The 16,457-nt window shown below is 32.8% G+C and overlaps 1 protein-coding gene across 6 annotated transcripts in view; it reads left to right on the top strand.

Moving 5' to 3' along the window:
• Nucleotides 1–16,162, top strand: part of LOC128234693 (uncharacterized) — a 41,254-nt gene extending 25,092 nt beyond the window's left edge. For all 6 annotated transcript variants that reach the window (XM_052949102.1, XM_052949100.1, XM_052949105.1 and 3 more), the window contains 2 exons: nucleotides 4,058–4,251; nucleotides 12,556–16,162. In XM_052949102.1, coding sequence (XP_052805062.1) covers nucleotides 4,058–4,251; nucleotides 12,556–12,682 — 321 coding nt within the window. In that variant the 3' untranslated portion in view covers nucleotides 12,683–16,162. The remainder of the gene's footprint in view (nucleotides 1–4,057; nucleotides 4,252–12,555) is intronic.
• Nucleotides 16,163–16,457: the final 295 nt, after the last annotated feature.

Genomic DNA, 16,457 nt, shown 5'->3' with positions numbered 1-16,457 from the left:
TGAAAATAAATATAATGCAAAAGTTAAAAGTTTAGCAGGCAAAATATTCCTTCTCCCTAGACCGTAAGTTAAATCAAACTTTCTAACTGAAAGAACAACTTCCGTTTTGATGAATAATATCTGTGACCATCAACTTCTGTAGAAGATCCGGGAGAAACTATTTCTAAAAACATAATTTATAACGTATTCAGATAAATTAATTCGGTTAGCAATCATGACTTATGACTTAGAATTAGTACATTCGTATCAATCAATAAAACAACAATTATACATTTAAACTGTTACTGATGACGTCGCCGTATTCTTTAACAATTCATCTCTGGCGATTCCGCCTTAAATCAGCGATGCCGCTTTTTATTACTTCACTTCATAACAATATTTATATATACACTAGCACTGGTGATTCCACCGTGTACCGTGTACAATGTCATTATGATTCATCTCTGGCGATTCCGCCATAAATCATCAATGCCGAATTTTATAACTTCATAACAATATTTGCATATTTACTAGTACCGTAACTAGAAGGCCACCGTATACTTTGATTACAATACAGCCTTGATTTTCAGCTAACGGAACTGCTGATAAGCAGTTATTAAGTGCTAAGCTTTACAATTCAAACTTTCATCTTTCGCGCGTGTTTAAAAGTCCGCCTTCTGCCTCTCATTCAATACACACTCCCTGCGTCACTGACAATAGGTCAACCAATGAGGTTGAAACTCACTCCGCCCCTTCTCAATCATTGCGAATTTACTTCATATCATCTAAGTATTACTTATTTATTTCTGGCGATTCCGCCGTGAATCAGCGATGCAGCTCATATGATATTCAGATTATATTCCTTAATAATGCAAGAATTATGTAGTGCAGTCACATTAAGCGTATCATAATTGTGTATAACAATCTTTGAATAACGCATCTTTACAATATCATAAGACATGATCGTATGCATTCAATATGTAACAGAACTAAACACAATCTACAAATCCAATCTTTTTATAAGGAACACATACTATAATTGCTTGTCAGCCAAGACAGGCAATTCATCTGTTTAGAGATTATAATGGCAGCCAAGGCAAAGTACTTTCCATCATATAAAAATATAAAACAATATTCATTAGCAGATACAGATCAAATCCTTGAAACTTACATAACACATTCTTTATTATCTCTCAGTGTTTTAACAACTCAACTTATAAAAAAAAAAAAATAAGTATTCTTAAAATTAACGTATTTTAATGCCATCATTCTGAATTTGAAATCTTCTAAACCAAACAATCCAGAATTATTAAGCATTGCTTCAAATCTTTCTCGTTCAATTAATAGAGAAGAGTAAATTTCATTTATAATACTTATCTTTATATGTTTACTATATGGCTAAATCATTGGCTGATGCTGACAGGAGGTAATAATGTAACAGAAAACCACAATAGGCGAGGGAACACGATCGGAACGGGTACCTGGACAGGAAGTGACGTCAACGAAGAACAGCTGTGATACACCTCATGTGGTTCCAGCCACGTGGTAGAAACGCGGATTCCGTGTAGCCCCGACCTTATTGTTTTGGAGCGATCGCCTACGTGTTTATTGCAAAACAAAAACAAAAATCACATATACATTTCTTTAATAGTATTCCAATAGAACAGTCACTTTCAAAGTAAAACTGAAGCACGTAATATTTAAGTGGCGAAAATAACTCCCTTTAAGACACTTTAATTGATGCCTTTAAAAACAAAAGAAACATGTTCTCACTGGTTATACATTATTTATGAACTGAATTAACTCATAATATCTACATGTTCCATTTTTCCACTGCATAGTTTGAATCATCATGATAATACATGTATTATCAATACGACTTATCCTCTGTAAGAGGATTAAAAGCATGCTTTGTCCGGTCATTTCTCTAAACACGGACGTCTGCCTACTGCCCGATACAACCTCAAATTTAACAATCAATTGTATCGATTTGAACGTATCGGTTCCCCAAAGCTTATTGCTTTTACATTTATATGCGCACGAAATGCACGTGCGTATGAATCACTCGTGCTTATGAAGCGCCACCTGGTTGTTAATCCTTTAGATAAACTATATAATTTGTTGACAATATAAATGTTTTTGTTTTTTCATTTAGTTAACAATTCATTTAGTATACATGAATATATACATCATGCTGTACACTGTATGCAACATTAAGTATTTTACTGACGTAACTTACAGAAAAGTGTTATAAATCATAAGCTAGTTAAGTCTTTATGGTAATGTGATGAAACTCATACATAATACATCGTAAATTTTATTTTAAATGGTTTATGTAAAACACAAGCTTAAAAGGCTGTCGGGTGAAGGAGAATAGAGACGGAGCTCTCCGAAAATACATATAATAAAATAATATTTTTCACAAGTATACGATTTTGCACCGTACGTCATATTCATTGATGTCATCATGCGTGCCAATATTATTTTGCTATGCATTTAAAGCTCTTGGGGATAATATACACTGATAATATGACATGCAATAAGACTATTTTTGCCACGGGAAATTCAGCATGGTTGCAAATGTCACTTATCATGTTGAAATCCGCACTAAGATAGTTGATAATACTAATGTCTTTTTACAAAGAATAAAATAAACTAATTTAATGGCACTCTTAATGAGTGAATGCTACGTTTGCATATACTACGATGCACAAACTAAATAAATGACAAGATTCCTATTAAGTTGAAGATTTGAATATAGGCGTATAATAAAAGGAATATTTGTTCTATACGTGTTAATGTGTTTTTACTCGGAATTAATTGTCGGTAGTGTTTGTTTATTGAATTTAAATCAAATCTTTATCTTGGTCTAATTATAAAACATTTTTCCTTAGAAAACAAATGTATAAACATATTTGTTTAAATTATATCAAAAACACATCCAAACAAGTTAGGCAAAAAATATTGGAACTATTCACTTTTGCGCCCATGTTTATTTAACCAATATTGATATTTTTCCGCAATAGCACTAATTCATTAAAAGTCATTCAGAAAGCTATTTGCTTCTCCTCATTTATTTTTATAAAGAACATTTTATTTATTGTGAAGATTGAAATTGACATATTTTACTTGCAAATACAAAGAAAAAGTTCGTCATAATACTTCATAATGCATGTAAGTATGCATCCCTAAATCTTTACATGGCAAGCATATCAAAATTAAATTGGTAAAATGAATGAAGTATAACTTTATAAATATAACAACAGTAGAATAGGAAATAATCAACAATGTGTTATTCTTTGTTTCAGCAGAATTTAAATTAAATTTACATCATTTTTTTTCGCTAAATTTCTTAACACCATTAACATCTTTAACGATGTTTATACCAAAGTTTATTTAAATCATGACATTACATTCCGCTCTTATATAAAGATACCAATTTGTATTCCGCAATCACATTATGCTCATTTCAGAATATTAGGCTGCAATTATGTTTATATGGAATTTTTTTTTGGTAGGTTCATGTACGTAGGATCGTTTATATAGCAAATATAATCTTTTCTAATCCATGATCATGAAGCACAGTGCAATCTATTATTATATAGATATTACTGGAAACTCGATATATATTTGAGTCAAAAAGAAATTACACACCAGCAAACACCTATTCCGTTATGGTAATTTAATTTAACCAGTATAATCTATATAAAGTAAAGCAATATGAATATTTTTGCCTGAACTTTTTCTTAAAATACGAGTACTTAAACGTGTAGATATCAAAATTTATTCCATTTACGCAAAACCTATTTCAATTCCCGTGCGTTTGTTTTAATTGAATCAATCATGTTCTTCCCTTTATCCCCCCGCCTTAATTGTACAGTTTAGGGATAAACATATGCCGAAAAAAACATCCATCAGAACTGAAATCTCAAGGATGCTTAAATTACAATCAAAATGGTTCGTTCGTATCTGGCCATCAAATCTCCTGACCAGTAAATTTTCAATGTATTGTATGGTATAATTGTACTTATATCCATTCCATCACGTCTAATACAACGTTTGTCTTCCCTACTTGCAGACGCACCATCCGTCCCCGGGAAAACCGTATAAAGGCGGCACGTTCACAGGACACTTGAGAAGAGACCCTGAGGGCGAGCTGATATGTAGGATGTTAAAGGCGGCATTCAGGAGAGGGTTGATGTTCAACTTGAGGAAGGAAGGGAAAGTTGACCTGGATGGCATCTCATTGTATAATGGTGCAGTGTTTTACGGGTAAGAATAATCTTATAGGTATAATAAGAGTCAGTTTAGGATGTTCAGAAGAGGATTAGAGTTACTTGTTGTGAAGTAAAGAAATATGTTCTGAATGCCGTTACGTTAAGAGTCATGTATGAACGTTTTTATGCAGGTATTACTTTTTAATGTACAGTTATTATATGCATCACATGTATAAAGCATGTTATAAGTGGTAGAAAGGGTACGCCATTTTTGAAAGCATATACCGCTTTCATAGGTCTGTGGTCGAGTTTAATATAGGTAAAATTAGTTAGGTATACATGAAGTATAACTAAAGCAGCGAATGAATGTTTCTACTTTTTTCGGTAAGATAAGAAGTTTAATCAGTAAACTAACAGCAGCTAAAATATAAATAAAAGAACCCTTCAAACTAAGGAGTGAAAATATCAACTTCAAGAACTACTTGCAAATGTTTTACCGTCCCTTTAACTCAAATGAAAACGGCACTTTTGAATCTTTAAAGTATGAAAAATAATAATTGATTATAACGATGAATAAATATTTTCTTATAAATAATAAAAACTGATAGCTTATTACGGAAATGGCAATCCTAATTCTTGAACGTTTTTGTTTCAAAACTATTTGACTGTTTAATTAAAATACCCTATAATGAAATAAAAAATCATCGCCAATCGTTATCTCAACCGAAGAAGCGTGGTGAAGAAGGCAATGTAGTTCTGCTAAAATACGGCGATCAAAAGTATTGATATCATATTGCTCATTAGAGGAACAGTTAAGATGTGTTTAACACTTATTGATACTACCTTAGACTCTTTTAATAAATGTAGTACTGAATGACTACTCATCATCTATTAACTATTATGTATGAAAAGTGTATGTCGGTAAATTTGCGGACGATAACAAACTTACGTAATGATTGGACTTCTTATATAATTACTTATACAAAAGAATGCGCAAATGATCTAGAACATTAATACAACGTTTAATCAACATGTTTTGGTATTTATAGTATAATAACAACCATATATACGACTCACGGAACACAACGTCGCCGTCCATGAGATTGAGTATTTATGTTGTCCTCGTATAAAATGAGGTCCATATTCGTAACGTAACATTGAGTGTGTAACCTTAGTCTAATCATTAACTGTCTTTCCTGCACTACTAATCTTGACGTGTTTTCAACCCGTTTATACGTATTCACGAGATACGAATCAGTGACACACAATAAGCTCGGCAGAGATGTCGCCTTACGATTGACGCCATAGATTCTAGGGTGTTTGCAGTCAAATTCTAAATATGTAGACATTAGTTTGAATTGAAATTGGAAATCATAAACAGTTATACAAATAGTGTTACCTTAATAGCAGTTGCTCCTCAGTGATATTTTTAGTAAGATACAATGCGGTATAGTGAAATAATTAATGTATCTTCTGTGTTAATAGGGTATTTCCGCGTTCTCCGCGGGAGGTCTTTAAATTGGTCAAATTGTACGTTAACGCTGGTTCGTCATTTTATAGACAGTCAGGTGTTTCGCCTGACTGTAGAATATTTCAGTCCTCCCTTCGTAGTCTTTGATTTAATCGCACAGGTTTCAGTATATTTAAAGGACTGGTGACAGTAAAACAGTAAGATACATAGAGTAAAATATGTCCTGAACGACACAGATACTGAAAAGTATTATATGTCACACCTTATGACTCCATAATTTTTCATGATCTATAAGAAGTAGTGCATTTGCGATTACTGTGATTCATTATTTAAGTTCATTTAAATATTCTTTTTGTTCTTTCGTTTCTTTTATATTCTAGTTCTCATTGCATTGAACAGCCCTATAGGAATTAATTTAATTATTCAAAATTTTAAAAACAAAATCACTTTCTATGATCATGTACAGGATCTGATAATACAGAATGCCGTCAAACATTGAAAGATGTTGTTGTTTTTTTTTAAATAAGACCTGTTGATAAAAAAAAATCACTTTCAATTATAAAATCATAATATGAAACTTTAAAATTGTGTTTGTTTCATGCTAAATAATAAGATTGAGTGCAATGGTGGGATACGTTGCTCAACAATATTTCGACGTCAAAAATGAAATATTGTACTGAATATTGGTCATCATAAATTGCTAAGCTTCCTTTAATCATTTATGCGAAATAAAATACCTTTCCTATGAAGTTAAGTGCAAACACCAGCTATCTTATAAGGCACCGTAATTTCTTTAATTTCATCGTAAAACACGACATAAAATATTTAAATTTCATCGAAAAAAACATGTAGATTGCTATATATATGCACTGAAACAAGCATAATTTATTTTGATTTTGATATTTTCACACAAAATAAAGATAAATTTAAAATTTCAGAATAATTCGCATTTTTAACATTCATTTTGTTCAATTTTAAAAGTACCCTTATTGTCTTCAACGTCATTATAAGTGTTGAACGTCGACATTATTGTTTATAATGAACTAACTAGCATATTCAATCACGTTAAACGTCTATATACTGACTAATGATATTAATAATAAATAAATAACGATAATAATAATATTTACTAAACAATACAAATGCGCTCGTTAATTGTACAGCGATTGCAGAATGTTGACAAAAATTCACATATTCATTTCAAAACACTACTTTATTCTGTTCATGCGAAGCAGTTTAACAACCTGAATTAATATTTAACTCAGAAAAATAAGATGATAATGCCGCGATTGTTTTTGCCGATTTAACTAATCTGTTTTTAAATAAGCACTACAGATAGTCAATCGCACCCGGAACGGTGGTACGCTAGACCTTATCTAACTCATGGCAACGTTTCATTGTGATATGTCCTGTTAATAGACCATGGGCATCGTACACCTGAAAGGAAATCATTCATCATCATCATCATCATCATCATCATCATCATCATCATCATCATCATCATCACCACCACCACCACCACCACCACCACCAACAACAACAACATCATCATCATCACCACCACCACCACCACCACCACCACAACCACCACCAACAACATCATCATCACAACCACCACCACCACCACCACCACCACCATCATCATCATCATCATCATCATCATCATCACCATCACCACCACCACCAACAACAACGGCAACAACAACATCATCATCAGCAGCATCAGCATTATCATCGTCTTCATTGTATAGGGTATTGCAATTTTTTTTACATTTATTTCATAAATATGTAAGTTTGAGGTCGTAGTTGTTTACACAAACAAACCTTTAATATATAAGCGTGTCCTTCATTATTTTGTGCTACTGTCGCCGAAAGACGAAAATCAAGGCTCTCAGACTCAGAGTAATGGGACCCTTTAGGCGCTTTTCTTGATATGATCATGTCTATGTTCTCGTTTGGACTCGTTGTTGAAAGTGTTGCCCGCATTTCCGTCATTTTTGTGGTGGTGTAGGGGTCTATCACTTTTTCAAGGTTCTCTCGTACGGCCCGATCCGTAAGATACAGCGTAAGAAAAGCACTTCTTCACAAATGAAATGGTTTGTTTTTGTTGTTTGATTTTACTTTGTAAAGTAAATTGGACACGTTTTTCACAACATGGTTTATATCATTATTGTATTATTTTTCGAAGGGACGGAAAAAAGGCATCGTTTCAATCTAGTATATGTTGACATGTCGTCGTCCATTGTTAATGCATTCACCTCGAGGCCTTTCCTTTTCAAATCCTGAAGGCATTTTAATGTCAGGAATGCCCCATCGCTTTTGACGAGCCCGTCCAGTTCTTCCCGCATTTGTGCTTTGTTGCTGGAACTTTTCTTCTGATTGCATTCTTGCAAAATCTACATTTTTTAGCAACGCCAAATCTCGAACATTTCTTGAAGATTTGCCGACAACTGTCACGTGCCCTGATGAAACGAAGAATACATGCATTAAAGACTTTTTCAAAAGTGCATGAATTCATTAATTCGTTTTTATCAAAATATACTTAAGAATCTTTAAGACGAAAATTGTATTTATATAAATATTTTGCAAAGTATCAAAAAAAAAGTATCAAAATATGGACACTGAAGATAATCTCACTTTTCGGTTGAAATCTTTATGAATATGATTGGCAGACATGCTTGTACATGACATGGCAGGGCGAATCCAGGATACGTTAGGAAGCGTTCACTTTTGACACGTGTCCCTCCCTCAGAACAGAAATTTATTTGGTTTAAAGAGTTAGCGTGTGGGGGCGTATTCCCCCCTTAAAAAAAATAACAATATCTAGTCCAAAATGCTACATTTTGGGCGTACTATTTTTTTTCCTTCTGTATTGAAATAAAAGGAAACTTGGATGAGTTTAAGCGAGGGGGGGGGGGGTGCGCCCCACCCGCCCCCTCATTAAGGAGCATACTGCGCTTGATGCAAGCTTACAATATGAATAGTAACTGAAATCCTATTTATCGGACAAGCTGTTGTTACTGTGACCAGTTCCTTGTTTCTGCCAGCCGCCATCCGCCGAAACCTCCACCCACTGTTCATCTGTTTCCCTACAATTCCATTAATTATAACATTTTAGTACAATAAGAAAGATACTTCCGGCGGAGGATAGAGTGTATACATTAATTTGTCATAGTGGAGACTCCGCTGTTTAGATTGTATGTATTCAGAAGAAATATGTCAACAAAGAGTCACAAGCATTTCCTTGTACAACTATAGTTCTACTGTCAGTTTAATTATATCCGTCATTGGAAAGCTTTTACTTGACTTTAGTACAGTTTATTTGTATACCATATTTTCATTTGTGATGTATGAAAAGTTACTTAGAATTTCGAATTTCATATTCCACTGCACGTGAACATGACTGGGCGGCAACTACCTCAAAGCTCTCGCCGATTTTTCGCTCCCTGTTCTTGAGTTTCTTCTTATTAACAAAGCGAAGGTTCATGTAGGCAGAATATTATTGATTTCTTGTTCCCCAACGCCAGCGTTGATCATGGCTGAAAGACTTGAAGCTTTTCAAACAATATATACAAGCTATTTGACGTCATTTAGGTAGTTTTAGGGGTAAAATTCATTGAGATTATAGTAATATTGATGCATACTGAACTATTGCTTAGCTTTACTTTTGTAATTTTCGAAAGAACCATTTACCTGCAGCTAACTTTGTAGTTACAGCAGTAGTTACGGTTTTGTGATCACAAGCCTTGTGTCGTTTTCCAGTCGGCACTGTGTTGTCAGCCAGACATGACATGCATTCTTTATGAAGAATACTCCCGAGAACGTATTTTGTTTCTGAAGTTATGTTAGTAAACAACAACTGTTCCGCGCACTTGCAGCATTTTTTTTCAATTCGTCTATTAAAATCTTTTACTCAACAACTCGTCTTCAATCCAGAAGGTCACGCTTGCATTTCTTACGAATCTATACCAGCTTCTGCATCCGTTTCTTAATGTTTTCTTTGGTAAACTTTCCATTTTTTCCAAATATTCATGTCGTCTGCTTCGTTCTTCTGCATTTGTATTTTTAGGACGCTGTTTCCGGTTTTATTAAGCACGTGCACGGTTTCGACAAAACGCGAACTTGCTAACTCAGATTGCACGTATCGGACTCTTGATCAGAAGGTCCCGGGTTTGATCCCCACTCGGAGCATCGTTTGATGATAGTTCTGGTTATCATCCAGGAATGTTAAATGGTTATGATTTCATGTATATGACATATCTTTATAAAGTTATATATCATGTTTATGTATAGATGATCATCGCAAATTTTAATAAAACTTACCTTTACCAATACGCATGTACGTGAATATGCATAATCGCCATCGTTCATGCAACCGATAAATTTATCAAACATGAATGCAAATCTATCAAAAACACATTTTGTTATAGAAAATCATATTTCCGTTCCATTTGCTTAATGTTGTTTTGACTTTTTTTCTTAGTTATTGGACGACATTACGGTTTCTTTGCATTCCGTTTTCAAAATATCACAATTTATCGCCAGCATTACGACTACGTACATCAAAACAACGTTGACGTCAGTAACGTTTAAAACAAACGTTTCTGAACCCATTGTTTAAAATTGGTTGCTTAATTAGCCCGACAACACATATAGGTTATTACATAACACGAAAGGCTAAATATCAGGCTACAAAATGTTAGAAAAAAATATTAGAAGTGCCAGGCATCTAGTGAAGTGTTTTTCATTACAGGCCAGTCGTTGAACGTAAATTAACGTGCACAATTATGTAATGACACGCAGCTTATCTTCTGCACATGAACTAATAGACACATTTGTTGAAAATACATATTGTAATAGTTATATAACTGTAGTAAGGCATCTTTACAACAGTTTTCATAACTTTATAATGACAAACGGCAGTTGAGTGACACTAATCAAAATTGTAAAAAAGGGGTATGGTGTTAGATAGCGTCTTTTTGCACTAACCGACGCCGCCGATATAAGTCATTTTAGCAAAAATGAGAAAAACATGACTGACACATCATTCTGGCCAATTGTCAAAGAAGTTGAAATATATTTAATTTTGAACGTCAATTTTGACGGAGCAACGTATCCCATCACCTTAAGTTACGCCGCCTGATACAGTAAACACAAACGGACGAGCGTTGAGCACCCCATTATGATACTCTTGTTAAATAATTATATTGCTTGTATACCGTCCGTATGTTTTATGACTTATACCATGTGCACTTAATGATAAGATGCATATGTTTTTAAACCAGCAGAATTTTTTTTTCCATCTATTGAAACAAAATAGCATTTGAACAATGGGTTGTCTTCACGCAAACTATTCATGGAGTGAAATATAAAAATACAAATGCAGTACAGTTAAGTCACCGTATTGTACCGTAGAGCTATATTAATTCAGACGGTGGCGAAAATATTTCATATTTAACATACCTCAGGTGTGAAAATAAATGAGAATTAAACTACTTTATGTTATGCCTTTCGATGCAATACGAAGTTATATCAGTGAAAAAATAAGGAGTGAAACTATCAACTTTCAGAACTCCTTTACAGTTACAGTGTAGGTACTTCCTCTTGATCAAAACTAATCACGTCAGCTTTGAAACACAAAATGTTGTCAAAACAATTAAAGATAGCATGAAGTTGCATAAGTTTAAATAAATATATATTTGGCAATAAACAACTTACCGTTTATTAGGAAAATGGTAATAATGTTTTTCAAACTTTTCATGAACCTTGAAGCTGAATGTGCGAACATTTGCTTTCATTAAAACCGACGACAACAACAGCTCGGATATAAATAGGATATTATATCAATGTTATCAAATATCATTTTAAATACGATCTTTCAAATGTTGGCTCAATAAATGGCCACGTAGTAATTTGGTTATGTACCAATGCCCTGTTTTATTTGAAACTGCTTTCGTTATTATTCGATGCATAAAAGAAAGTTCAATAATTCATGTTCATGAAATGTTTGCACAAACAAAAACTATTGAATAATAAACTATAAACAATCGGCTAACTTTTCCCCAACGCTACGTCATCAGCTATAATTTTGCGTTAAGGGCGTTAAGTGCGTCCGTTGGGTAGCGGTGGGGAAAATACTTTTTAAAATGGGTATTTAGAAAAAGTTAATACTAAATAAACTCCGAAAATATTTTTATTTTTATTTTATTGAAACATGGTTTGTTTTTTTTTAATTTCGACCTTGATCAAAGAAATACTATAGTTTTACTCGTGGATTCGCCAATCGTAAAGATATGTTTTTCCATGAAGCTCATGAAATAAATTACTCTCTTATACTTAATTGAACAAATATCCTGTATGTCACTGTCACAATTGCCGTGAAATTTAACACTGTTGAACACTGCAGCACTGAATTCAAGAATTTTCAAAAAATAAATAAACTGCAATGCAGCTCTTTTGTTTAAATGCCTCAAATCGTTTCCCCAGTACTCAAGCTAAACAAGTTACTGATTTATACTGTTTAATTAAACTTTTCAATTACACACTATAATTGAAATGTATTATTATATATACTGTAGAATGTAGACAGATTTAAAGAGGTCAGGAACAACTATATGTGTACTGTTTGCTTTTTTTGATTTATACGTTGCATTTGAAACAAAGTTCAAATTATCATATAATACGTGGTGAGTATGAGTAACATGTATTTGTATATTATAAACGTAACTATCCAACTAATGAGACTCGCGATGAGTGTGACCTCAGATGTTACCTATAAACATAAACAGTGTGTGTAAAGTTATAGTATACCGTGAATCTAACAAAGTTGCGGATCACCTTTGCATTACGTTGAGTACATGTATATATGTAGTTAAATTCTATTTTTAGAGAATGGGAGGTATACGATGCATACACACAGACATTGAAAGCGGAGCTGTCAGCCAAAGGTATCACAGCGGCGAATATAGAGCAGACGGAGGAGCTGTACGAGACATTGACAGTTGACGGTCGGTAACTTGCATTAGTGTTATGTTGTCGAAACACCCACTGCAAAGGATTATGGCATATATTAAAAAGGTGCATGTTGTTATTGTATATAGATTGTGTATAACATGATATGCCAATCTAGAATCGATCTCCCAAAAATCGAAATTGCTTTTGTGCATTTAGTGAACTTTGTTTTGAAATGCTTGTCGAAAAGAGGGAGAGTTGATTTAAAACTGAGCTCTTCGTTACGGCATCGATTTCTTTCTATTAAATGTTTTGTCATGTTTACATCAGATATACAAATAATTATTACTTTACTACCAACTATATGAGTCTTTTTATGAAAACTTAATCGAACTTTTTTTTTTATTAAATATCATCTTTAAGAAATTGAATCAATATATGTAATATATGTAATCTATACGTTTTTGGCAATTTGCATGTAAGCTTTTATTATAAAATGTATTAAAATTAGTCAGATTGTGACAGTATTTTGTTCATCTAGACAATTTTGTTTTTCAATGTCTCAATATTGTATAATTGATGTAGTAGCTTAGCTTTCATATCGTTTTATATTTTAGAGAATTAAATGTGATATCCAGTAACATGATGAGTATTTCTATATGTATATATATATATATATTTTACTTTAAGCATTGTAGTACATTAAATATGGTTAATTATTTCAAGTTCAAATGTGCTCGAAGCTGCGCTGAGTTATAGTATGCAACATAAGCGGAATTTACAGACGAAAAAATAATGGAGACGAATGTAAAACTTAAATATTGAAAACAAACGTTCATGGTCGTCTGTCTATTGTCCATGGTCGTCTGTGGATAAATTTATTATCAAAGTATAATTGTTAAAAATATTTAACGTATTGTAATGTTTAAAACGTGTTATAAAGGATGTTTTAGGGAGATGTTTATCTAAAGATGTTCCAAAATTAAATCAGATAATATTTATTGTTTTAAATCGAAATTACAATTTATTACTCTTGATGATTTTTTTTTGTCATTAAATATACTTTCAGATAAGTAATATTCCATAAGATGATACACATGGAAGCCATATGTCAGACATATTGGCTAAGCGTGAACCATGTTGATAATGTTAATCGTCATATATCATTTATTTTGATCACATTTTGTTCATACTGTATTTTATTAGTTCAAATGTGCTTTGTTAATGTAATTAATTTTAATAACATTGTCAATCCACTATATGTACTTCTTAGACATTTTAGACACTTGTTTTGTGTGGCTGTTTTAGGATGCTCTGTTGTCTGTCCCTCGTTAAATGTCAGTTAGAAATGACCAGTTTGCATCTAAGTCATAAAAATATTTTATATATTATTTTTTCCGGGTCCAGATAGAAAAATGCGAACCGAGGACCCACTAGTGAGCTGGTTTCGAGGCTCCACTCAGCGTTTTTATCAGTGCGAGTAAAACATTATATATATATATATATATATATTATATTTCTTATATACCTACAATTACCAATGTGTGGAAAAACAGACGTAGATAACTCATGTGTGTAAACGTTTACCAAAAAAGCGCGAGTGCTGTTGCTTACTGAAATGATGCCGTGTAGTGATTTCGGAACACTTTTCACGTAAAAATAGTTCCAAAAGTGCGTTAGTGAGGATAATCTATTTCCTTTTTTAATTATAAGTCTTTCTTAATATATATGAAAATGTGCTTCATTGAAAACAGTGTGTACTTTTCATTAAACTTTAAATAAAATAAAAGAAGTCTGATACCTACCCATATATAGAAGATATAATTAAACACAACTATATCGTATAGGTTTATATTGTTCTGATAAGAATGCTCACATTTTAATAAAGCAGCAATAAACGGTCATGAAACAGATTAAAACATGCAATCCTTTATCTGTAGCATTGTTCAAAGTTACAATACAACATACTTAAATCATCCTCAACAACATTATAACATCGCACCATAGCGAAATCTATGGATCTTCAAATAAACAAATATCAAGCTTATCATCTGTTTAAAATTCAGTAAAAAATGAAACGCTTTTTTCCTTTGGGGTTAAGCCAATCTTTTGACCTTACCGAACTCGTACATAATGTGCGAATTTGTTTTATTTACGTTAGCATTCGGTTGAAGAAAGATACGATTTAATACCCTACCGAGTCATAAAATGTTTCGAGGTTTTTTGTACCAATAACGCCCTTGACAGGCGCTTGGTATTATTATGTTTATTTAAAGATGCACCATTGCTACCGAATACAATTTACCACAACTAATACTATTGTTTTTTTATATACTGAAAATGATGAATTTTGTCGTTCTTTAGAAGGACACCGAGTTTAATTTGAAAGAACGTAGCAGAAAACCCGATATTTCTCATGAGACGATGGTAGATCATACTTCATCTTTTAGCACTCACCATCATTTATTTGTTTGTTTGCGTTTTCAGCTATTTAATACATGGTTGCAATCATGTTATCAGTAATTATTATTATCCATCAATGCAGTATTTGGTAAGTATTTAAAGGTTTATCACTCATGTTTGTTATACACGTGAATGTATTAAATTTGAATAAGAGTGTCACTTTAAGTCAACTGTGAGGTTGTGTGCATACAGGTAAACCCTTAAATAGTTTATCTCTCATTGACCGTTTTATGGCGGTAATCGTAACTGGTATAAATAAATATTTTTTCATGCCTCTTTGTTCCAACTGTGTTGTTTGTGTATTTTGGGTCCTAGCGTTTTGCAACTAAAGACAATTGTTACTTAAATGTTTGACTACCGGGCTTGACCATGCAGTTTTCATTGTATTTGAAAAAATGATCAAAATGCATTTTGTACTTAGTACAACCCGCAGTAGTCACACACTGAATACAAATTTGTAGATAAGATACGTCACAGCTTAGAGCGATATTAGTTCTTACATTTTCAGCGATATTCTGTGGAGCAATGTGTTTTTATGTAAAATAAATCATTAAAACTTAGAGCAATACAGGTATTAACATGCATATCACTTGTAACCGTTAGTGCATACGTCAATTATCTAGGTAATGATATTTTTTACATTCGCACACCTATATCGTTTAATTTTAGGTGTACTATACCTTTATCATCTACGACCAATCATAGTACTGCAATAAACAGTTTGGAAGTGATACTAGTAAATGATTGTGAGGTAAATGTAATACAAACGTGATAAACTGTGTTAAACAAACAAAAGTACTGCTATGCAGTTTAATACGATATAAATGAATTGTATATACACGAAAGTTTCATGTAAAATCTTATATTGTCGTATTCTATCTTACAATGAATATTTTTGTTTTGAAAGCGCTGCAAGTATCCATTGCAATCGTATAATATCATGCTTTTGTATTCAATGTATGTAGCCGTATCATACTACAATCTCTGAATGTTAAAAATTGTCATACTTGTATTAGTCGATATCATATATGTATTTTAAATTAACATATTAATCGGAAAATAAAGACGGACATATAATGCATGTTTGTGTACCAACTTGACCTTGCATCCCCAACACCTTGTTTCAAAATTATGTGGTAAAACTTTAACTTGTTAGTTCTATATCTGAACGGTTTGTCATTTCTCTATCCTCTGTTTCTTATAAACATATGTACATGCAATTAAAATCGCCCGTATGCCTCCGTTGTTAGGCGTCCAAAACCAAAGGTATAGGCTATAATTCCCAATAAAAAGCATCTCGTATCAACGACAATATCAAAAACACTCATTTTGTTGTCGAGGCAACAAACTAGAACTGGGCAAACTACGTACTGGTA

Source organism: Mya arenaria, chromosome 5 (assembly GCF_026914265.1).
Source record: "Mya arenaria isolate MELC-2E11 chromosome 5, ASM2691426v1".
NCBI lineage: Eukaryota > Metazoa > Mollusca > Bivalvia > Myida > Myidae > Mya > Mya arenaria.
The sequence above is the reverse complement of the archived record's forward strand: the minus strand, read 5'-3'. Positions and strand labels throughout refer to the sequence as shown.